At 34.9% G+C, this 24,428-nt stretch overlaps 1 protein-coding gene across 3 annotated transcripts in view; it reads left to right on the forward strand.

Annotated features, from left to right (window-relative positions):
• The window catches only part of LOC140444376 (circadian clock-controlled protein daywake-like), a 46,050-nt gene extending 22,339 nt beyond the window's left edge, over positions 1 to 23,711 (forward strand). Inside the window, exon 5 of one of the 3 annotated variants that reach the window (XM_072536132.1) lies at positions 23,500 to 23,711. In XM_072536132.1, coding sequence (XP_072392233.1) covers positions 23,500 to 23,648 — 149 coding nt within the window. In that variant the 3' untranslated portion in view covers positions 23,649 to 23,711. Of the gene's footprint in view, positions 1 to 4,006; positions 4,273 to 15,349; positions 15,541 to 23,499 lie in introns of those variants that run through there. The other 2 variants (XM_072536128.1, XM_072536134.1) reach the window with 2 other exon arrangements.
• Positions 23,712 to 24,428: the final 717 nt, after the last annotated feature.

Below are 24,428 nucleotides of genomic sequence, written 5' to 3' on the forward strand. Positions count from 1 at the left end.
CAACCAGGAACCGATAATGAACAAAATAGCAAAGAGACAAATGAACTGGTATGGGCATCTCATGAGGATGCAATCCAATAGAATAACAAGAAAAATTTATGAAGCAAAAAACATCGGAAAAAGAAAAAGAGGCAGACCGAGAAAAAAATGGATACAGCAAGTAGTAGAGGCGGGAAAACTTAAACAAAAATCACTCGAGGAATTAAAAATATTTGCAGAAAACAGAAAAGAATGGAAGAGGTGGGTAAATGGAAATTAAAATAGCTAGCCCAAATCCGACACCCTGTTAGGGTAAAAGGAAGGGGAGAAAGAAAGAAAGAAAGAAAGTATGATCTACAAACTTTTTGAAATAATACTAATAATACTATATTATAGAATTATAATACTAACTACTGTACAGACCAAGTTCTAGCACTGACTAACTACATAGAAACAGACTTTCAAAAACAAATAAAAATATCTATTGTAACGCCAAACCTTAAATAACATCTTACAAAGAGGACGTCATAACTTCAGAACACGAAATATCATTCTGAAAAAGTTATGCGGTACCACATGGGGTTCCTCGGCGTCTACACTTAGATCGACTGCACTGGGACTCGTGTATCCCTTTGCGGAGTACTGTGCACCGATGTAGCTCAACAACCCGCACACCAAACGTATTAACGCCCAACTAAACAATGCTTTACGTATGTTATCGTGCACAATAGAGGCCACACCAACAAATTGGTACCAGTACTAAGCCACATAGCCCTCTTAAAAAATAATGGAAATATGTTAGGATGTTTTGAAAGAGAAGTACTAAGAGCCGTGAATGGCAATGGCGTGTGGAAAAGAAGATACATCTTTGAACTTTATAGAATATGTTCAAGATGTTCTTCTTCTTCCTGGACCTCGTTTTCCAAATATTTTTTCTTGCAGGATGGCTTGAAGGAGAGCATATCTGGATTCATTTCGCATAATATGTCCGAAGAACTGTAACTTTCGAGATTTGATAGTGGTCAGTATATCTCGGTTCTTATTCATTCTTCTGAGGACCTCCTCCTCAGGATGCAAAAAAAGAAAAGGGCAAGAAAAGTACTCGCTACAATTTAAAACTCTTGAAAGAGCCCCGTGCACTAGAAAGGTATCAAAATTACCTTGAACATGAAAGCACAACAGATGAGAATTTAACAGCTAGCGAGCAATGGGATATATGTAGAAGAACAATTAAGAAAGCGGCAAACAACGTCCTAGGACCAGAAGAATCCACTCCACGCAACAGTTGGTTCGACGATGAATGTGAAGATATCACTAAAAGAAAAAATTATGCATATAAACTTATGCAACAAAGAAGAACACGTGATAAGGAGCAAATGTACAAAGATCTTAGGAAGGAGGAAAAACGCATACATCGAAGGAAAAAGCGGACCTTCGAAAACCAGATTATGCAAGAGCTTCAATCATTAAAGGGGCAAAATGAAACTAGAAAGTTCTATAATATCCTAAATAAGACAAGAAAAGAATTTAAACCACGGCTGACGATGTGTAGAGACAAAAATGGATATATAGTCAATACCGCTGACGCAGTACAAAGCAGATGGGTTGAGCACTTCAAAGAACTACTTGGTACCGAAGTGGAAAATGATGCGTCACCCCAAAAACCAAGAAATAACACTCACGTAGAACCTCCTTCAATATTTGAAGTGAAAGACGCAATCACACGACTCAAAAATAGCAAGTCCCCAGGAGTGGATTGTATCCCCGCAGAGCTCATCAAACATGGAGGTAACAGCATTATGCACCAAATTCACAACATAATAGTCAAAGTCTGGGAAGAAGAACAAATGTCAGAGGAATGGTGCACTGGAATCATATGTCCACTGCACAAAAAGGGAGATTTGTTGGAATGTAAAAATTATAGGGGTATAACTCTTCTGAATACAATGTACAAAATATTCTTCCTGTACAGCCGTTTAAGTATGTACGTGGAAGAAATCCTTGGTGAGTATCAAAGCGGTTTTAGGCCAGGTAGGTCAACAATTGACCAGATTTTCGTGCTACGTCAAATCTTAGAAAAAACCAATGAATTTAATATTGACACGTTCCATCTCTTTGTGGACTTTAAGTCAGCGTATGATAGCGTCCTAAGAGATAAATTATACGAAGCCATGAATGAACTTAACATTCCCCATAAATTAATAAGGCTCGTAAAAACAACTATGAGTAAAGTGATCTGCAGAGTGCAAATACAAGGCGATATGTCACAAGCGTTTGAAACATATGCAGGGTTACGGCAGGGAGACGCGCTGGCGTGCCTTCTCTTTAATATAGCGTTAGAAAAGACTATAAGAGATGCCGAGTTACACAATAGGGGAACAATCTTTAATAAATCAACGCAGATTATGGCTTACGCTGACGATCTGGATTTGATCGCACGTACTACACGAGGACTTAAAGAGATGACTTCCACCTTCTTGACAGCCGCACAAAATATGGGCCTTAAAATAAACGAGGAAAAAACCAAAATATTAGCATCTATTTCAAATAACAGAGATAGAGCTAGAAACGCCGAAGAAAACTTCAGTATAGACCAATATAATTTTGAGGTAGTAAATAAGTTTACATATTTGGGTTCTCTCATAACAAACGATAATGACACATCTGAAGAAGTAAAACGGAGGGTACTGCTAGCAAAAAAATGTTATTTTGGACTAAGCAAGCAGCTAAAAAACAGAAATTTAAGCCAGAAAACCAAACTAATAATATATAGAACACTCATCCTACCAGTGCTGACATATGGGTCAGAAACATGGACCATCTCCAAAACAGACGCAAATCTTCTGCTCGTCTTCGAAAGGAAGATACTAAGAAGAATAATGGGCGCATTAAGTGAGAATGGTATTTGGAGAAGGCGATATAATTTCGAATTGTACGAGAAGTATAAAAAAATAGTAAATGGTAGAGATGTAATATCCTTCATAAAAATAGGTAGGCTTAGATGGGCTGGACATGTGTCAAGAGCAAATGAAAATTACCCACCCAGACGAACTCTATTATCAGTCCCAGTGGGAAATAGGAGTAGAGGCAGACCACGACTGAGATGGAGGGACGGTGTGGACGCAAGGAAAATCGGCGCGGCAAATTGGCAACGGTTGGCGATGAACAGAAACGACTGCCGAAATAGACTGGGGAAGGTCAAGGCTCAACTAGAGCTGTAGCACCACTGATGATGATGAGGACCACCTCATTTGTGACTCGGTCAGTCCACGGGATCTTAAGCATTCTCCGACATAGCCACATCTCAAATGCTTCCAGTTTTCTACACATATCTTCGTTCAAGTTCCACGATTCAACATGATAAAAAAGGATAGAGAAGACGTAGCATCGTAACTTGATATCGTAAAACATATTAAGATAGGACATCTGAGGTGGATGAGGGATGTAATGCGGATGGAAAAAAAATTATCAAGCTAGAAAAACGCTCCTTGATAGACCCATTGGTCAGAGAAGAATAGGAAGACCCAGAGCAAGGTTCTTTGGTAACATCGATGAAGACATGAGAAATATGGAAATAAATGTTTGACAGAGAAAGGCGAAGAATAGGGACGACTGGAGAGAAATTCTTGAGGAGGCTACGTAGGATTGTATGTAAGCCAGAATGATGATGATTACCTAGGTGAAATCAAGATCATGTTGATTTCATATGAAAAATAAAGGGAAAAAAATGAGAGTAAACGTAAAGAAGAACTTTATAAATTAATAAAGCGTAAGAGGAACAGTCGCAACAATTTTACATGGAACAGAAGATCTTCTGCAGGTCTCCTAAAACTTTTATGTATGTATTTAATGTTACCTAATATGTGTTTGACAATTTTATGATTAATTGTATTCGTACTAATGTGTTGTGTTACGTGTTCGTGTTTTTTGTGTTACTTTCCAGGATTGTGGAATTAAACCAGCTGGTATTGGACGCTTCCGTTGTTCTTAGATAACCATCTAATAATTCGGTTTGAAATTTTTTCAGCAAAGTCAACTCATGACGTCCTGAATTCGGAATGGAAAACTTTTGTGGGAGATTTGAATCCTGCTGTACATGCTACGGTCAGCACTATAGCCACAACTATAATAAATGGAATAGTATCGAGAATACCTTATGAGTACATATTTGTATAAACTCACCGTATTGGATGTACCCATGCAGCCATAATATGTCTGTGTTATAATATTTATTATATACAATATTACTGTAGTATTAACTAGAAACTAATAAATAGATTTGCATTCAAAAAACCTAATTTTAAGTTAAACTTACTTATATATATACAGATATATATATATATATATATATATATATATATATATATATATATATATATATATATATATATATATATATTTATATATATATATATATATTTATATATATATATATATATATAGATTTTAAACAATGTTGGATATATGCAACACCCCTGCCAGAGTCCCTTGTTTACAGGAAATTTTTTTGAAAGTCTATTTCCAATTTTTATTCCCGACGTTGATCCTTCATAAAGCTGTTTAAGGGCGTTAAATACTGTGTGGTTAATGTTTGTTTCCTGCAAAACTTTCCATAGCTTTTTAGCGGGTACAGTATCATAGGCCTTCTGAAGGTCTATAAACATAAGGTGGGTTTCTTGGTTGGTACTTGATCTTTTTTCTATTATTTGTTTCAAAACAAACACATTATCGGTGCAGCTCCTTCCCGCTCTAAAGCCAGATTGTTCCTCTTCTTCTTGTTCCTTATATTCTTGTTAGGTAATGTCTCGAAGTATCCTTCCATATAGGCGACTTAAGGTACTGGTTACTGATATACCTCGATAGTTTGAACAGTCCAGTTTACTTCCCTTCTTATGTATAGATGATATGAAGGATACTTTCCACTTATGCGGGACTGGTTCACCGTTTAGATATTGGTTTATACACCAGATTAATCGTTCAAACAGTTTGTTAGTGCAGCATTTGATTAGTTCTGCTGGAATTCCCTCCGGACCTGCAGCTCCGGACCTTCAGTTAAACTTACTTACAAAAGAAAACCATCTAATTCAGTTTGCTATCACAAATGACTATTCTATTAAAAATATTTTATCTAAACACCATGTACGCTGACTTTATATATGACAAAGTCCTGAAGATAGGCCTAGAAATTTAATCGATTAAATCCTCATTAATATTCACTCTTCTTCTTCTTCCTTCTTGTATGTAGTCTTTAAAGCCTGTTTCTTCTTCAATATTAGCCTCCTAAATTGTTTAAATTATTGCACCATGTTTTTCTTGGTCTGCCTATATTTTTTTGTTCATTTGGTAACTTATCTCGTGCTATTCGTACTATCCTATCCTCTGCCATTCTATTAATGTGTTCGTTCCACTCCTATTTCCGTTTTGTCACAACATCCATTTATGTCTTCTATAATGCATGCTCTTCTTATGATTTCGCTTCTCTCCCTATCCGACAGACTTTTCCCTGATATTCGTCGATGTATTTTCATCTCTTTGTCTTCGCCGTGTATGTTGATATAGGTCTAATTGCTGCTTTATAGATTCTTGTTTTTGTGTTTTGTCTTAGGTGTTTGTTCTTCTAGATTGTGTCATTAAGAGATCCTTAGAGATCTTAAAAGTCGTACTTCTTCTTTAAAATCTTCGTAACTGATTATATCTATTCCCAGATATCTAAATCTTGCTTCCTGATTTATTATTTTCCCATCAATTTCGATTTTACATCGTAGTGGGTATTTAGTTGTTATACATTTGATTTTTTCTGCTGATATTATCATATTGTATTGCTTGTAAAGTAAAGCTCAAACTTAACCCATTAATATTGTTCTGAAGCTATTTTCTTGTGATCTTCTTCTTCTTATTCGTTGACCTGATGCAGGTATCGTGATATCATGAAGCTATTAGCTAAATTTCCCAATGTTCCACGTTTTTCTATCTTCTGCCATTCTAGCACATTCTGACAATGGAGCGCCAATGGTAGCAACAATATGGTCCTTGTATCGTGTGGGAGATCTACCTCTATTTCTTTTGCCTTCTACTTTTCCCTGGATAGTAAGTTTTTCAAGACCATTTCTTCAAAGCGCATGTCCAAAATAGCTTATTATTTGTTCTTATATTTGTGTTCTTAGTTTTTTCTTTATGTTTAACTGGTCCAGTATGGATTCATTTGTTCTTCGGGCCACCCATGGTATTCTCAGCATTCGTCTCCAGCAGTACATCTCAAATACATCTATGTTCTTTTTGTCTTTCTCAGTAAGAGTCCAGCATTCCGATGCATAAGTAAAAACTGGAAAAACTAGACTTCTTAATAGTCTCATTTTTGTATCGGTAGTTATTTCATGGCTTTTCCAAATTTTTGTTAATTTTGCCATAGCGCTTTTTGCGATTGCTGACCGCCGCTTTATTTCTTCAGTACAGCCTCCTTTGTTGGTTATTAATGAGCCCAGATACACAAATTTATCTACAACAGCGATATTGTTTATCATGACCAGATGATTTTGATTGTTGTTAGCTCTGTCAATTATCATGATTCTCGTTTTATCTCTGTTTATTTTAAGGCCCATCGTTAAGCTTACGTCTTCTATCCGTTGTAGCAGGTGAATCAATTCAGCTTTAGAACTAGCGAGTATACTAGTATCATCTGCATATCTCAAGTTGCAAATCTTCTTCCCGCCAATGGTGATGCCTCCGTTCCAGTCCTTAGTAGCTTTCCGCATTATCCATTCACCATAGATGTTAAATAGAATTGGGCTTAGTATGCAGCCTTGTCTCACGCCCTTTGTGACCCTGAAACTATCGGTTAGTTCCCCATTTATTCTAACTCTGGCATAATTGTTATTGTACAGGCTTTTAATTAGCAGTATCAGATGATTGGGGACTCCCATTTCAGACAAAACCTACCACATTTTACTCCAGTTGACCAAATCGAAAGCTTTACTATAATCTATGAAGCACAAATATGTTGTGATGTTGAATTCTCTGGATTTTTCTACAATCCTGCTTGTTCCTCCGCAATGTTAGGTAGTAAAAAGGGCTTTATCCTCTCGAGAATTATGTGTAAGAATATCTTACTGCAATGCGCAATTAGAGCAATTGTGCGATAGTTGCTACATAAATCTTTCGCTCCCTTTTTATGTATGGGAATATATAGTGATTGTGTCCAGTCCTCAGGCCATTTACCTGTCTCCCACACTTTTTGACAAATTTGATGTATTATATCCACTCCAACGTCATCTAGGGCCCAAATCATTTCAATAGGTATGTTATCTGGACCGGCAGCTTTCTGACTTTTTTGCCTCATAATTGCTGCTTCAACTTCACTTTTGAGTACCTCAGGTTCCGTCACAAAACTGGCATCTTCTTGTTGTGATGGGGCGTCTGTGCTTTCCTGCATCATCAGTCGTCCACAGTATTCTTTCCATCTGTGTAAAATATCTTTTTTAGAAGTGAGTAGAGTTCCGTTATCATCTTTGATAGCAAGGTAGTTTGGTGTAAAGGAACGTGTTATCTGCTTTATTTTTTTAAACATGTCTCTGGTCTCAGTTTTGGATTTATGCCCTTCTATTTCCATGCAGATTTTGTTCAAGTGTGATTTCTTGTGATATTTTAAAGTAATTACTATTCAAATGGAAATAAGCCACAATTGAAGGTTAAAGTAAGTTTATTGACGTTTCAATTTCCACTTTGGAACATTAGTTTGTATTTTGAGAACGATTTCCGAAGTGGAAATTGAAACGTCAATCAACTTCTTTAACCTTTTATTGTGGCTATTTCCATTTAAATAGTAATTAACCCATTAATGGCAACACCGCCAAAAGAAAAACTATAAAATACCTAAATACTTTAGTAGTTGCTCTTAATTATGACCATAATTATATTAAAAAATATTTTATAAATTTGGTTTTTGAAAAAAAAAAGCTGTACTTAATCAGGTATACCAGAACAATCAGTATAAAATATATAAAACAAATTTGTATATAACCAATAGCAATGTTGAACATAAAATGCATACATACCAAGAAAACATTTAATAAAAATACATACATAGGTATACATAAAAAACACATAAATAATTACGAGTGAAATATTTTGAAACACCCTCTCTGCTCAGTGTAAAGAGTTATATTTCATTTTTCACACATCCATCTAACTCTTATGTGGCATTAGCGACATCTTCAATAGTTCGTGGTTTTATAGAGGAGTATGGCTTTGTTGAAAACTCTGCAGTAATGGCGGATAATATTTCTTTAAAATAGTAGCAAATCTATTTTGTCATTTTTATTTCTAATTCTATTTAGTTTCCACGCATTGATAACTGTCACATTTATCATATGGGTAAAGAGTACCCACCTCCATTTTTTTCTGTAGATGCCGATTCTGTAATTATTTACCCCACATTAATAAATTGCAGGATTTGAATAACTGAGTTTGTGACACTGCTACTTTTTCTTTCTATTTTGCACACCGACGCTTTACTTGTGCAAGAGGCTCTATGTTATCATAATTAATACCCATGGTTACAGCACTGTTGTCGTTCCATCTTACAAATAATATAGAGCTTTCTTAATCGTAGCAATGATCATAAGATTCACAACTCTTTCTCTTCATTTCTTTGCCTTGTATAAGAAAACATTTTTTGATACGATTATCACGAACTGTGACCGTAGCTCTAATATTTTTTTGTTTCAATGTCACTAAAAGTTTATAACTCGCAAAATAATTATCGAAAGATATTATCTGATCATTTGGTACTGTAATAGTACAGGAGGTCTAAAACAACTTGTGATCCTAGTGGCAGTTTAGACTTTTTCTGATTCATCTGTTCTTCGCTGGCTGAAGGCTCTACTCTCCGCAGTACGTATCAAAACATAACAGTAGCCAGTAGAACTGCACAACAGGCAATCTTTGTAGCCAAAACGTATGGGTTTTGATTTAATGAATTACTTTGCCAACTGGTGGCGATATTTTGAGCATTGCCTCATGGATGGATAAATTTTCATGAAAAATGTCCCATTGTTCAAACTTAGCATTCAGTAAATCCATAAGCGGTCATAGATTAAACATTTTATCAATTTTGTTGAGTTTAGTATTGTCTGCTAAATGTATATAACTTAATTTATATAAACCTCTGCTCATTGCGTTGGAAATAGATGTAACATTCAGATCCAAATGTCAATATATCCTTTCATGGGGTCAATTATGATACTCGGTAAAAATAAAAATTCTAATAAAAATTTTGATCTTTTGTAATTTTAAAATTATGATTATTGGAGGTTGTTGCGTACAGATTGGCTTATTCCACAATATAATTTACAGTTTCATCATCAAATAACTTACCCTTTACATTTCTTTATAGCTTCCATTGGTACCATTCATGAACGTATTCACCGTTTTATGACTCCGCTTGGGATCTCCGGGATTCTTCAGTAACTTCTTTTTTGAAAATTTGTTAGCTGTCAGTTCCCTCTTTGATGATTTTATTCGTTTCGACAGTGCCATGTCATCATGTGTTTCATCCGGGTCATCTCTATTATGAAAATTATTATAGTTAGGATCATCCATCGTTCTATAGTCATCCTTATCTTCAGACTCGTCAACAATGACTTCAAGTTCTCTAGGAACGTCGTTAGGAATTTAGGTTGTTATCAAATCATCTTCATTGGACACCTCCTCATCCGTTTGGTAGTCAACATTTAGTCGAATTATCACCAAATCTATTTCTGCACTATTGGTAATCACTACACTTTCAATATCATTTACAGCTGCTGCAACTGTTTGATACCTTTTTCCATAAAATGCAGACGTGATTATCTCATCGAAAATGGATCATAGAAAAACTCATCGTGGACTTTTAGACTTAAAAAAAATATACTTTATTTTATACCATTTCGCTCAATGTACCCAAGCAAGTACATAGATTGTTAGAACCCCGAGGTAAATCAAATATATAATAAAAAATACGCTACATAATAAGAAAATTTAAAGCCGGAACTTGGCCCATTAAAGACCACACAGGAACCTTAAGAACATGGCATGGAGATGGCATGAGGCATTTAGATTATATTCCCGGGATCTATATAACGATGATCAACACCACTAACTTGTTCACCAAACCCCTGAAGAAATTAAGAAATAACCTAATATAACCGAGAATGAAATAAGACTAACAGCATAAATGCTTAAAGCTGCAGAAGAAACCGGAATAAAATTGCTTTACTTGCTCTGTAACAAAATATGGCATTACAAGCAATGTCCTGACGACTGAACAAAATCTACAATAACGATAATACATTAAAACGACTTCTTCTTCAATATACAGTAACCATAAAATATTGGATTGGTATGCCATAAATAAGGCATGACTGTCTTATTTGCCAGATGAAACTTGTCTCCCTAAAAAATGTCGGTTAGTTATCAAATTGTTTTTTACTTGTTGAAATACACTCATTTTTCTATGCTTTATTGTTCACAACAATATATGAATGAACATCTATTCTTTGCAACATTGTATTAACAACCGTTTACTAGTTTGATAGTGTCTGGGTTTTCGCAAGTGAAAATCTTGGCTAACTATACAGGGAGAATCAAAACTAGCAAAAGATCTGTTAATATTTTAACCGTTATATAAAATTTCAAAACTGAAACAGGCATCTCAATAAATGTTTAAAAATAAACAATCTACGGTCTGCAGATGACACAGCCTTTCTTGCAAATAGTCAAGAAGAGTTGATTGATCTCAAACTACTGGTTGAAAACAAAAGTCAAATATTTGATCTGCAGTTAAACATAAAGATAAGTGGAAAGAAGAAAGATATACGCCACTGAAATGATCTGTTGTAGAAGAATGTTGCGCATTTCGGAGACTGTTAAATGAACTAAAGTTCAACAAACGCCTCTCCAGCAAATTCCTTTGCCTGCAGCATCTTCAACAATTACTTTGAACACTTTGGACACGTTATGAAAGCAGACGTAGAAAACATAGAAAAGATTTATTATCCAGGGAAATATAGAAGGGTGAAGATCATAAAGAAGATCCCCGATAAGATGGATTGACCAAATTACAAAAATATGCAAAAGACCTATGCATGAGTTAAAAGAAATGACAGAGATCTTTGGAGACGGTCAATACAGGACATCACGATGACTACTGCAGAACTGTAGAGAGAGAGAGAGAGAGAGAGAGAGAGAGAGAGAGAGAGAGGGATAATTTCATTCCGTTGGAAACATTATAAATAAATTAGTGCATTTTTTTTAACTTGATACTGAAATTTGATTAGTTTTTTGTTCTCAAGTCTATTATTAATTTATTGCTTTTTAATCACTTCACATTAACATTTAATTGTTCAATTCGAGAAACCGAGAAACTCTTTTAAAATAAATGAAGCTTCCGGAGCGGTAGGATTAAAAATGAATTACAGTAAAACAAAATATTTAAGTAAAGTGAGGACCAAACAAATATAACAATACAAAACCATACCACAGAAGAAACATTATGTGTACCTGGACACATGTCATCACACTGGGTAAACCAAATCAAGACGCTGAAATTAAAAGAATTACACAATTGAGATAGGCCGCTTTCGGTAAACTAGCATATACTCCAATCTTATAAACTTAAAGAAAAAGTTATAATACATGCATACTATTAGTTTGTATCTATGAGTTAGCAAATCTGCTAAAAAACTAGAAATAACGCAAAACATGATTGGGACATCACTGATAGACAAGATTAAAAACATCGGGATAAGACATAGAACAAAGATCAATGATATCTTGGAAGAAATTACAAAAATAAAATGGCGCTGGGCCAGTCACACAGCAAGATATAATGATAACAGGTGGACACGGAGAATCCTAGAATCCTAGACCAAGGAGGACAACAAGAAGCATGGAAAGACCTCGAGAGAGATGAGTAGATGACATCAGAGCACTTGCAAGCAAACAGTGGAATAAATTGGCGCAAGATAGAGAAAGATAGAAGCAATTGGAAGAGACCTACAGTCAGGAATGGATGGAAAATGATAAACAAGAAAAAGATCTATGGATGTTTCTAGATCCAAACACCTGCGTCAGAAAAAAGTATGCTCTGGTTTCAAGCAATATTATTATTCTATTTCCTTTTCCTCGACGCCGTCCTTAGTTATCTGTACTCCCAAGTATGTAAGATGTTAACTCCAATAGTGGCCTCGTCTATTGTCAAATTTTGCAAGGTTCGCCTCTTTTTTGTTTGTATTAGGATTTTAGTTTTATCTACGTTGACGGCTAGATCTATTTCTTTTGCGTTTTCTTTAAGTTCCACATACAGTTCTGTGATATCTCCTACAGTTCGGTCCATCAAAGTTACATCATCTACAGACATTACAATATGTTTAGACTTATTGAACAATATGTTATATAAGTAAATATATTCATTTTTTTAATTACCAAATGATAATTAGTGAAAGGCGGGGTGGAATAGGGTACTAAGTCGAAATTAGCTTTTAAAATTAAGATCAATAATTTAAGCTGCACATTTTTATATAAACTCATTGTAAGGTTAAAATTATATTACAATATTATTTTTTTATAAGAACAAAAATAGAAGTTTGTTATTAAAAATATTAAACAATGTCAATTGCTACGTTCTACTCCTAAACAGGGACACAACGGGGTAGTCATTACAAGAATAATAAAACAAACATCATCTTAAGTGCAATTATTAAGTCTAATTATTAAATATAGTTGAAAAAACATTTTATGTTGGTAATAAAAGTTGATAAAATTAATCTTATTGGCAATGTTCGCACATGAGTATAGCCTCATCGTCATCGCTGTCCACTTATGCGCACGCAGAAATTGTAGGCCCATTTTCTCCAAAGGGAACAAACAAGCCAGCCCTCTAAAGATTTAGAATAGAAATCACCGCAGTACAAACATTTGCAATCCGAACATTCATCCAAATCGCTATTTTTAGTTTTATTTTCTTATTTCTTTGGCTGCTTGGTTTTCCCATTCTTCTTTTGACTAATTACCTTAGCTTTTCCAATCTTATTTTGAATTTCAATCTTAAATAGTCTCTTCCTTGCCCTGTTTTTTTTAGCGATAATCTTTTCTTCTTTCTCTTGTATTGTATCCTCCAACTTTCGTTTGTATTTCGTTTACGATTTCGTCTTCTCTCTTCTTTGAGTTGTTCTTTTTTTACTTCCTTGGACTTTTGGAAAAGGCATTTTTATTTAAGGTGAAACGACGGTAAATGCAGAGTAAATCTTGGCGGTCATCACTTAGAAGCAACTAAGAGTGGGATTAACGGCATCATCAAATCGGACCTCTTTAGCCATACTGCTATCATAGTTCGAATTTCATTTAATTCACTATTATCACTCAAAGGTGAAAGATTGTGCTTTTCAATAGGCATGCTTATCAAAGATGATTCCAATTGTTCTTTTTCCAATGAGATCATCTCTTTTGATGAAGGTACAGCAGCTTGTTCAATGTCAATTGTGTCTGCTGGAAGAAAGTCACACTCCTTCAAAAAAGATGCGTCTGTTAGATAAATCTCTGTAGCTTTAAAACCAATAACTCATCGCAGTCTCCATAGTAGCACTTTTGATAAAGGCTAATCCAAAAAGCGTTGAAATTTGAAACAACGTTACGACTTTCCCTGTGTTGCTATGTAGCCACTATCAAAGTTCTTCAATTTAAAAAAGATTTAAATGTTTCATAAAGGATAGATTCAATGACTGAAGTTTATACGAACAATGTGGTGGTCTATAAGCTTACGGCCCTTTGTCTTAGTTAAGTGTCCATCAAATCTAAGAAGAACCGAAAAGTTCTTATTTTCATTAGAAAATATCACGAACTTTTTAAATCAACTCTGCTGTATTGTACACCTCAAGCTAACTTTCTGGAGGTAATTCCAGCTCAAACTCTTTTTTTGCTATGAAAAATTAACATTGGAGGCATGTATGCTTTACTCGGAAACATGCAAATAAGGATAGTTACGGTTTCATCCCTTTCGGCCGAAGTTAGTGAGCAGACTTGTCCCTTGCCCTTACAAGCTATGATTTTGGAATTGTTTTCAGGGTCTGCCTGAAATTTTCCTGCTGTTTTGTCAATATGGTACTGTGGATCTTTCCTTTACTTCTTAACATATCTCTCTAGGGTACTTTAGTGAACATTAAATTGATTTGAAGCCTTCAAATAACCTAATTAACCAGATATAACCGTTTTGACAGCATTATTCATAGTCTCAGCAAACCATGACTGTCTAATCGTCTTCCTTTTATATACTCGAACCATCGAAAATAAAAGAAAAATGGTTGCAAAGCTAATATAGACTTCCTGTTTAATAAAAATATTGTGGGGCGGAACGGGGTACTTCCTCATACCGCACAAAACACACGATTTATTTGAACAAGCTAGGGTCACTCAAAAACGACGGGTAAGAAAACGTTTACCTACAATAAACGAAAGCTAAATAAACATCCAAGTATTACCAACTAACATTGTAAAAAAAACAAGCAAGTGCAACTTACCTTGGTCATAAAATCTCTACCAGTTACAAATTATAAGCGAAAAACCTAACAACGATAGTTTTACGTTGTTAATGGCAAGAGAACTAAAAAAACATGGCTACTGATCTTCACTTCCACTACACTGATTATGTTAATTATCGCCGCTGGCTGCAGCACGTCATTGATACTAAAAAATACCAATCTTCATTTCGCCCTGCTACCCCATTCCGTCCGCCTGCCCCATTCCGTCCGCCTGCCCTATTCCGTCCGCCTACCCCTAAGCCTCTCAAATAGTATATTTGCGCGATTATGGTTTTTATATAATTAATGGCACCGAATAGTTACCGCTGCACTACTGACAGCATGGATAAATATGTAAACAAGGCGCTCAGATCGAATCCGTACGAAAATAAGGATTTGCGCTGGATCTTCATAACTGGCGCCTACTGTATTAGGATTGAAAATTAAGAAGAGCGTATGTATAGGTTGTTCTACATATATCCTGGTCGCTGGGAAACGACGACGATTGTCTTATTGGGGGTGCTGTCTTTGAATTGCAAGGGTAAACAAATAATTTTATTAAAAATTTAAAATTTCTATAAATCCTAAAATACATTTTTCTTTATTGGATAAAATTTATTTAACCATTTTTTCAATCAGCTGTTCATTTTCTTTTATCGATCTCTTTACAAATAGCATTATCATTCGTCATATTTTATCTTAATTAGCTATTAGCACAGCTCTCTTCACTCTTCTCTTTGTATTAGACTTCTCTCTAGACTATCTATATAGCACTGTAGTAGAAGTAGGAAATAGAATAAAATGGTTTTGATCCTTTTTAGCTAAATCCACCCACGACGTCGCTAACACCGAGTGGAGGGCCGTAGTAGAAGAAATGAATCCAACCATTAAAACAACTGTTCAAAGTATTGCTGGTCTTCTAATTAATGCTGTGGCGTCGAGGGTACCTTATGATTGGTTGTTTGAATAATTAAATTTTTATTTTTTGTTAAATATAGTAATTTTTGTAGAATGCTTTTTCTTGTCGTATTTCTTAGAAAACCATCACATAGGCGGTGTAGCGTTCCTGATAAACAAACGAGCTCCCTATAAAGTAACGAAGTTCTGTGCATTATCAAACAGAGTCATATATCTTATCATCGCTTTGAACAGCAGATACAGCTTACAGATAATACACGAATATGCACCGACAGGAAACTCAACAGACGAGGAAGCTGAATCATTTTACGAGGATCTGACAACAGCAAGGAACCAAGAAAAATCACAGGAGATTTTAATGCAAAAACTGGAACAAAAGAAGAGGGCGACACACAATATATCGGTCGCTTTGGGCTGGACAACAGGAACGAAAGGGGTAAGAGATACAAGGGGTACAACTACTTAAACAACGAAAATTTATTTTGTCTTAACACTTTCTTTAAAAAATCTAAACATTGTAAATGGACATGGATCAGCCCAGACAAGAAAACTAAGAACAAAATAGACTACATACTCTCCAATAACAAAAACGTATGCACCGACGTGACAGTACTAAATAAATTCTATACCGAGAGTGACCATATATTGGTTAGTGCGAATATTAAAATACAGACGAGAGTAGAACGAAACAAACTCATTAAACGAGAATGATACCCAACCACCGATGTCCTGTTTCAAAAACAAACGGAATACCAAAAAGAGCTAAGCACAAGACTAAAATCAATAGAGACACTGAAACAAATGGATATAAACGGACTAGCCAATCAAATAAAAGTAACTGTAACAACATCGGTTTAGAAAATATGCTCAAACACGAAAACAGCCAAAACATCTAAACTCCAACCTAATACAATTAAACTACTCCAAGAAAGACGAAACAGAACAGATCGAACTTCGGACAGCTTCAAAAGTTTAAACAAAAACGTGAAGAAAGAAATTAGGAACGATCATAGAAACTATACCAACAATCTAATAAAAGATATAATACAAGATAACTTCAATATGAAAGTACTGAAAGCAAAAAACTCAAGCGGCATAACAAAAATCATAGAAATAAAAAACGAGAAAAACGTCACCGTCCGAGACAGAAAGGAAATAAGCGAGGCCATTGAAAAATTCTACACTAAATTATACTCCACAACCACAACAACGACGTACTGAACGAACAATAATTAACACCGGCTCAGAAGAAATACCGGACATAACCGACTATGAAATACGAATGGCCCTAAATCAACTAAAAACGAATAAATGTCCAGGAGAAGATAAAATTACAGTTGAAAAGTTGAAAATTGGTGACAGAAAAATGGAACAGATAATGAATATTTTATTTAATAAAGTAATTGATGAAGGAAAGATCCTCAAGAATGGTACAACTCCGAAGTCATTCTACTATTCAAGAAAGGAGACAAAGCAAACATCGAGAATTATCGACCAATATCCTTGCTATCACATCTATATAAATTACTAACTAAAATCATAACCAACCGCCTAACACATAAGCTCGATTTCTATCAACCTATCGAGCAGGCTGGATTCAGAAAACATTTTAGTAGTATAGACCACTTGCACACCGTAAGAACACTGATAGAAAAATGCACCGAGTGTAATGTTCCAATTCATATGGCGTTCGTCAATTTCCATAAAGCATTCGATTCCATCGAATTATGGGCAGTGATTGAATCTCTAGAAAATGCACGTATAGATTCAAGATACACTAACATAATTAAAAACATATATGAAACGAAAGCACAAAAACTAATCCCATAAGACTACAACGGGGAGTAAGACAAGGAGACACCATCTCTCCCAAACTATTTACCCTTGCTCTAGAAGACATGTTTAAGAAACTAAAATGGAACAACAAGGGTATCAACGTCGACGGATCATACTTAAACCACTTGAGATTCGCAGATGACATAGTTTTATTAGCCGATAATATCCAAGAACTAAATGTAATGTTACAACAATTAAATGCAGTTTCAGGAGCGGTAGGCTTAAAAATGAACTACAGCAAAACAAAAATACTAAGCCGAGACCAGACAAATATAATAATACAAAACCACACCATATAAAATGTTGAACATTATGTATACCTAGGTCATGTCATCAAACTAGGAAAACCAAATCAAGATGCTGAAATTAAAAGAAGAACACAACGGGCATGGGGCGCTTTCGGCAGACTAGCATATATCTTGAAAAACACCTCTATTCCTGAAAACTTACAGAAAAAGGTGTATAACACATGCATACTACCAGTTTGTACCTACGGCTTGGAGACAGTAGCTCTTACCAAAAAATCTGCTAAAAAATCAGAAACAACGCAAAGAGCAATGGAACGAATCATGCTTGGAATATCACTAAGAGACAAGATTAGAAATACCACGATAAGACGTAGAACGAAGATTAGGGATATTGTGGAAGAAATTACAAAAATGAAATCGCGCTGGGCAGGTCACATAGCCCGATATAATGACAACAGGTGGACACGGAGAATTCTAGAATGGAGACGAAGGACGACAACAAGAAGCATGGGAAGACCTCAAAAAAGATGGGTAGATGACATAAGAGCAGTGGCAGGCAAACAGTGGATTAGATTGGCGCAAGATAGAGAAAGATGGAAGCAATTGGGAGAGACCTACATTCAGGAGTGGATGGAAAATGGTTGACAAAGAGAAGAGAGATTTCTTACAAACCGAAAAGTGTAATATAAAATGATTCATTTCTAATCAAAAAAAACTGTAGCAATTTAAAGAGCTTTATGTTGACTTCTAATGACTGTTGAACTATATATTTTGTTAATATAAAGACTAAGTTAAATACAACTATGAGCAAAATTAAAGAGACACAAAATAAGGAGACAAACCAACTTGTCATAATATATTTACTGGAGGCACATTCAAAAATAGACAAAGTCATATCTACATAAAAAGAAGAAGAAGCATCCATAATATTTTAAGACAGTAAGGCATTAGTTCTATTAGGATCTATTCAGAAAATTCTCTCGAGATACCATATGTACCCATACCACATTCAGCCATACCAAAAATTGTCTGTGAATGATTTTAAAAAAAGTTAGCTTTATGTAGATGGGCACTGGTAGAAATAAACGGAAGATTTGTTCCACAAATTAGGATGGCGATGTTACTACCATTTAGAACGTACTAAGTAAAGTAATGCATGTTCAAAGGTGGGCCTCAGAATGAACTTGACCAAAACTACGTTTATGATAAATATGGTCCCAATAATCATTTAACTATTTAAGATAAAGTGGTAGAACTGGTGGAGTATTCGCATGTTTGGATAACCAAACATGCGAAATCCAAAGACGAATTAGTCTAGCGTCGGCAGCCTTTAAAAAACTGCGAGACACACTTAGGGCCAACATACCAGTTAGCCCCAAAAAGTCTATGCTGGGAGTGACGTTGCGGGACCGAATAAGAAACGAAGATCTGCGAAGAAGGACGAGTATTGCTGATGTTGTGGAACGCATAGCGGAACTGAAATGAAACTGGGCAGGGCATGTAGCGAGAATGCACGATTCACGGTGGACAAGTAAAATCACAAATTGGAGGCCAAAAGCAGATAAACGTAGTAGAAGAAGACCACCTACAAGTTGGGCTAACGACATCATGCGTATCACCAAAAATTGGTAACAAAGAGCACAAAATCGCAAAGAATGGAGGAGTTTAAGGAAGGCCTATGTCCAGTAGTAGACGTGATAAATAAGGGCTGGATGATGATGATGATGATAATGATGATGAAGTAAGGTAATTATTTCCAAGTCGAAGGACCACCCACTAACGTGGGAAATAAGAACACAAGCATTAAACAATACGTAATTTAATGATTAACTTTGTTACTACAACTAAGTGAATATCTAGCCAAAGTTTTTAATATCTCACGTATTTAGCCAATAATTAGGTTTACTCAAAACGTGCGAGTCTAAAACTCTTAAACCAGAAATGCATCGAATTTGATCGAATACTAAACTAACACTAACTAATATGCGAGAGTTGAAACCTCTAACCAAGAAGCGACCAGCTAAACTGGGTTACAATTTGATACTGACGAATGTGCGAGAGTTGAAACACTCTAATCAAGACGCGACCAGCTAAGCTGGGATACAATGTGACACTGACTACGTAACTACTTTCAAATTATCATTGCCTCACCAATCAGCGGTCAGGGAAAATTTATATTAGGTAGCTAAAACCCCCTTTTGAGTAAATTCTTACGGGGACTTCCAGGGTACCAGTTTTCAATGCTTTACGAAATAAGAAATTGTTTGCTACCAGTGGCATAGCAACACTTAGATAAGTTTCCTACAAAAATGTATCCATACTGGGAGGAGGGTACGCTAGTTGAAGTATTACTTCAGCTAGAAAATATCCTAACAACTACAGTGCTACAGAAGGCTATCGGCTTCAGACAATCGAAGGGGAATCAGCTTAGTGATCACGGTATGAACACGGACAATTCTAACTTTTCCATCTCATCTTTGCTGCTAATTGATTATATCACTCTTGCTAGAGGCCACCGTAACGGAGGTGTGTTTTCTATTGTGATTAGAACTCAATCATTTACTTTCATATCTGTGGTGAGAAGGAGCCATTTTGGGTGATGCTGTGGGTTATTTAAATAGTCAACAGACCAATGTCTCCAAAAGGATTGCTGTATTTTCGAGATTTGCTTCCAGATAGAAAGTTTGTTAACAGGCGTATTTATAACATTAATCTCAGGAAATGCGATTAAGGGAGTACCGATTAAGAAATGCCCAGGAGTTAGTGGTTGTAAATCATTAGGGTCATTAGATAATGCATAAAGTGGTCGAAAATTTAAATAGCTTCTATATGGGTTAAAACGGTATTTAACTAATTGAAAATCAATACCAAATTACTTATTAAGTGTACTAAATAAAACTTGGTACTTTTTACTGCTGACTCCCAGAGTCCACCCCAATGAGGTAATCGGGAAGGAATAAACTTCCACTATATATATATATATATATATATATATATATATATATATATATATATATATATATATATATATATATATATAGCTCCCTATCCCTTTCTGCTCGTGAAATGTGACTGAAATCAAGCTTGCAACGACGACTGTCGTCCTTCATATTGTTTTTAACTTTTAACGTATTTATTAATTTTTAAAGTGTTTTTTAACAGTAACATTTTTAAGTTTAGTTGCAACTTCAGTATTATCATGTTATTTAACGTTGTTGTTTATGCCACGAATCTTACATTCGGACCTTGATAAAGGTGGCAAAAAACCACCGAAAGCTTGGATTCAGAATAAATAGTAAGCCTTAGCAAAGCTCTATTTTTTATTGACTACCACACCCAAAAGAAAAAAGTATTTACATATATATATATATATATATATATATATATATATATATATATATATATATAAATATATATATATATATATATATATATATATATACAAGGGATTGCCTTGACAAAAAATGAATCGTTTAAACGTTGCTAAAAAAGCGATAGAAGATAACTCACTAACTAACTCTAAATGAATGGCTTTTGTAGCCATGCAAACGAAAATTGCAAAACAACATTTAAGCGTTTGAAACTTTCATATTCTAGAAGCCCTAATAAACAGAAGACCTGCAAAATCTACACCTACAGTGTAAAAAGCGCGCGAGATTCTAACTCTATAGTGGAGAGTGGAGACATAAGTTGGAAGGCGGTTTGTACATTGAATCTATAACAGGTAATGCATTTTTTGATAATGTGTTTAACATACTTGACCCCACTTATGTCATCGAATGCGATAGTCTGTGGACTAGTACGCATTTCGATGCGCATCGCCCCGCCTCGAATTTTCCCATTGGCTCTTGACCTGGAAATCCCTATTTATCGCTTGAACAGCGCATATAAATATTGGCGATTTTCAGGTCAGTCCCTCACGGGCCCTCCGAGAGCTTAGTGCTCTTTGGGCGCTGCTTCCTGCTGTTCCAATTATATTCTGTGGCTGAGATATTATTCAACTACAATCTGATGTTTTATTTCGACCTATATTTTGTCATGTAAGAAATATCTTGTCTTTTTCAAGACAAGCCTTCAGAAGACCACGACCTGATGCTTTATTTCGACTTGGTGTACCTTTGTCATGTAAGAAATATCTTGTCTTTTTCAAGACAAGCCATCAGAAGATAAATATTTACAAGTCCATACCCAGTAAATGGACTTGGGTAGAGGAGCTCTCGACTGCGATATTCGAAGCCCTCTACAGAGCACCCGGAGATAACAGAAGGTGGTTAGACCCTTATTTGTTCCCCCGAGGTGACACTTAAAGGCCAATATCGTAGGCGAAAATCGCCTAACACATTTTGAGGACCGCTGTGTCCTAATCTACAATTTTTTTTTAATAAGCAAAGAAACAACATGATTATTTACACATATAGGGAATTTATTATTAAAGTCCATATCTGCATTTTGCAAGCGTCCTCCGACACGTTCAATTCCAGAGAAGTCTAAAAAAGGATTAAGGGGAGCAATTTTCTACGACGAGTTCTTTTTTTAATAAGCGTGCTATATAGTTTCCAAAATATTGTTGCTGAATGGATTTAATAATGAAATCATGAGCGTTCGAAATTTCTTTACGTGTCAAAGTACCCTTAATTTTTTCATTACTATGTTTGATCTTATATACAAGCCTCTAATATGTCTCGACTTTAGATTTTTACTAAGATTCTGAATATTGGCCATTCTATTCGAAACAAAAGCATTATAGTTATTAGCTTTAATCCAGCTGAGAGCATGCGTTTATAGAATAATTCTTTACACGGCTTGTAAAGGTCGTTATAACTTTTTCAATCAATTTGACTAAGAGTTCCATAGCTATTAATTCTAGTTTAGGAATGGTAAGATTGCATTTCAAAGGTGTGACACGCGATTTTGCGTCAACAAGATTTGATGACAAAGAATTATTTGCATATTGAGCTACTATATAGATACAAGTGCCGTAAGCAACTTGACTTGCATCACTAAATCATGTAAATCTACGCTAAGAATGTCTATGTCAAAAAAGACGAAACGTGGAATTTTGATATGAGCGATTTGAGCTAATTTTTTTATTAAATTTCTCCCATCGACCTATTATGAGTAAATTAATTATCGGTTCGTCCCATGAAACCTTTATCTGCAATAGTTCTTGCATAGAACTAACGAATATTATATTTTGTTTCACGAATCAACATCTAATTCTAGAGGATGTTTTTAAAACCAAACAAAAATAGTAGAGGGATAGTTCTGCAGGCCGGAGGATTTATGCAGATTTGTAAAACAAAAACTAATTTTAATAGTTAGCTAAAGAATGAGATGTTAATTTTTGTATAAAAAAGAGTGAAAGGTTTTTGAGTGGATTAATTAAGTTTATGGAAGAAACGTGATTGTTAGGCTCATTTTAAGTGGGAAATATTAACTTTTAACACATGAGACTTATACACAAGATCTAAGGCAGACCAAACTCTCGAAATTCAACAAAAAATGTATTTTAGCTGGAAATGGATTTATGCAGTTTTGTAAAAAAGCTCTTCATATGTAATTAATATTGTTAGTATTTTTAATTGAACCATTTGAAATCATTTCAAAAACAAAGTATGAATGAAATGTCAGATGTGAGTAGTTCAGCTTTTCTTTACTAGATGGCGCTACGTTTTAAATCTAAAATACCGAGTACCTTTACATTGTTTGTAAACCTGTACAATTTTGCCTCAAGAATATTATTAAAATTAATTCTTAATTTTATTATTATATAATTATTGCAGTAATATTTATTAAACGTTTCGTTTCAAGAACAAAATGTGATTGAAATAATGGTGGTAGTTCATATTTCTTTCCTAGATGGCGTTGTTAGTTTACTGGACTTACAGCGGGACCTGTCATCATAGACTTTTATTTTTATATATATAGATATTTTGAAATTCTTATTTATTTATTTATTTTTTTTTTAGCAAAAGTAACACATGAAACGGTGAATACCAACTGGCAACCTGTGATAAACGAAATGAATCCAGCCATATCTACAGCAGTCCGAAAAATCTGCCAGTTTATATTTAATGGAATAGCTATAAGAGTACCGTTTCAATATATTTTTGTTTAATCTCGATATTTTTCACACTATAATTTTTTTTATAAAAAGAATAATAAAACATTGTTATATGTATGTGAGCTTTTAATCTTCGATGTCGTACGATTTCTTAAACTTCCGTCGGGCGCAGTGTATCTGAGAGAATCAGTATAAAATGCTGTTGGATTTTTTTATTTTGATTTGAAATGTTGGTAACTAACTATTTAAACAGAAGCAGTAATTTTAAATAAATACGTTTAGGCACTTTTAAGTATTTATTTAAACATGTTTTTTATTCCATAACATAAAATTATCACGTATGATACATTTAAAATAGTTCAAAAGCAAAAAACGAATTATAAGATTATTCATGTTGACAGTTGACATTTTATTCATGCTGAACAAAATTTATTAGGGGTCAAAGGTCAAAATTTGAGATTTTTTGGATTTTTCTCGAAAATGGTCTTCTTCTTCTTCACGTGCCATCTTCGCGACGGAGGTTGGCAATCATCATGGCTATTCTGATCTTAGATGCTGCTGCTCTGAATAGTTCAATTGATGTGCATTTGTACCATTCCCTCAAGTTACGCAACCATGAGATTCTTCTTCTTCCTACACTTCTCTTGCCCTGGATTTTCCCTTGTATAATCAATTGAAGTAGGTTGTATCTCTCATTACGCATAACATGCCCCAGGTATTGCAGCTTTCGTGTCTTGATGGTTTCCAATACTTCCATTCTTTTGTTGATTCTTCTCATGACTTCGTTGTTTGTTACATGCTCGGTCCATGATATCTTCAGGATTCTTCTATACA

The sequence above is a fragment of the Diabrotica undecimpunctata genome, chromosome 1, assembly GCF_040954645.1.
Source record: "Diabrotica undecimpunctata isolate CICGRU chromosome 1, icDiaUnde3, whole genome shotgun sequence".
In the NCBI taxonomy this organism is placed as follows: domain Eukaryota; kingdom Metazoa; phylum Arthropoda; class Insecta; order Coleoptera; family Chrysomelidae; genus Diabrotica; species Diabrotica undecimpunctata.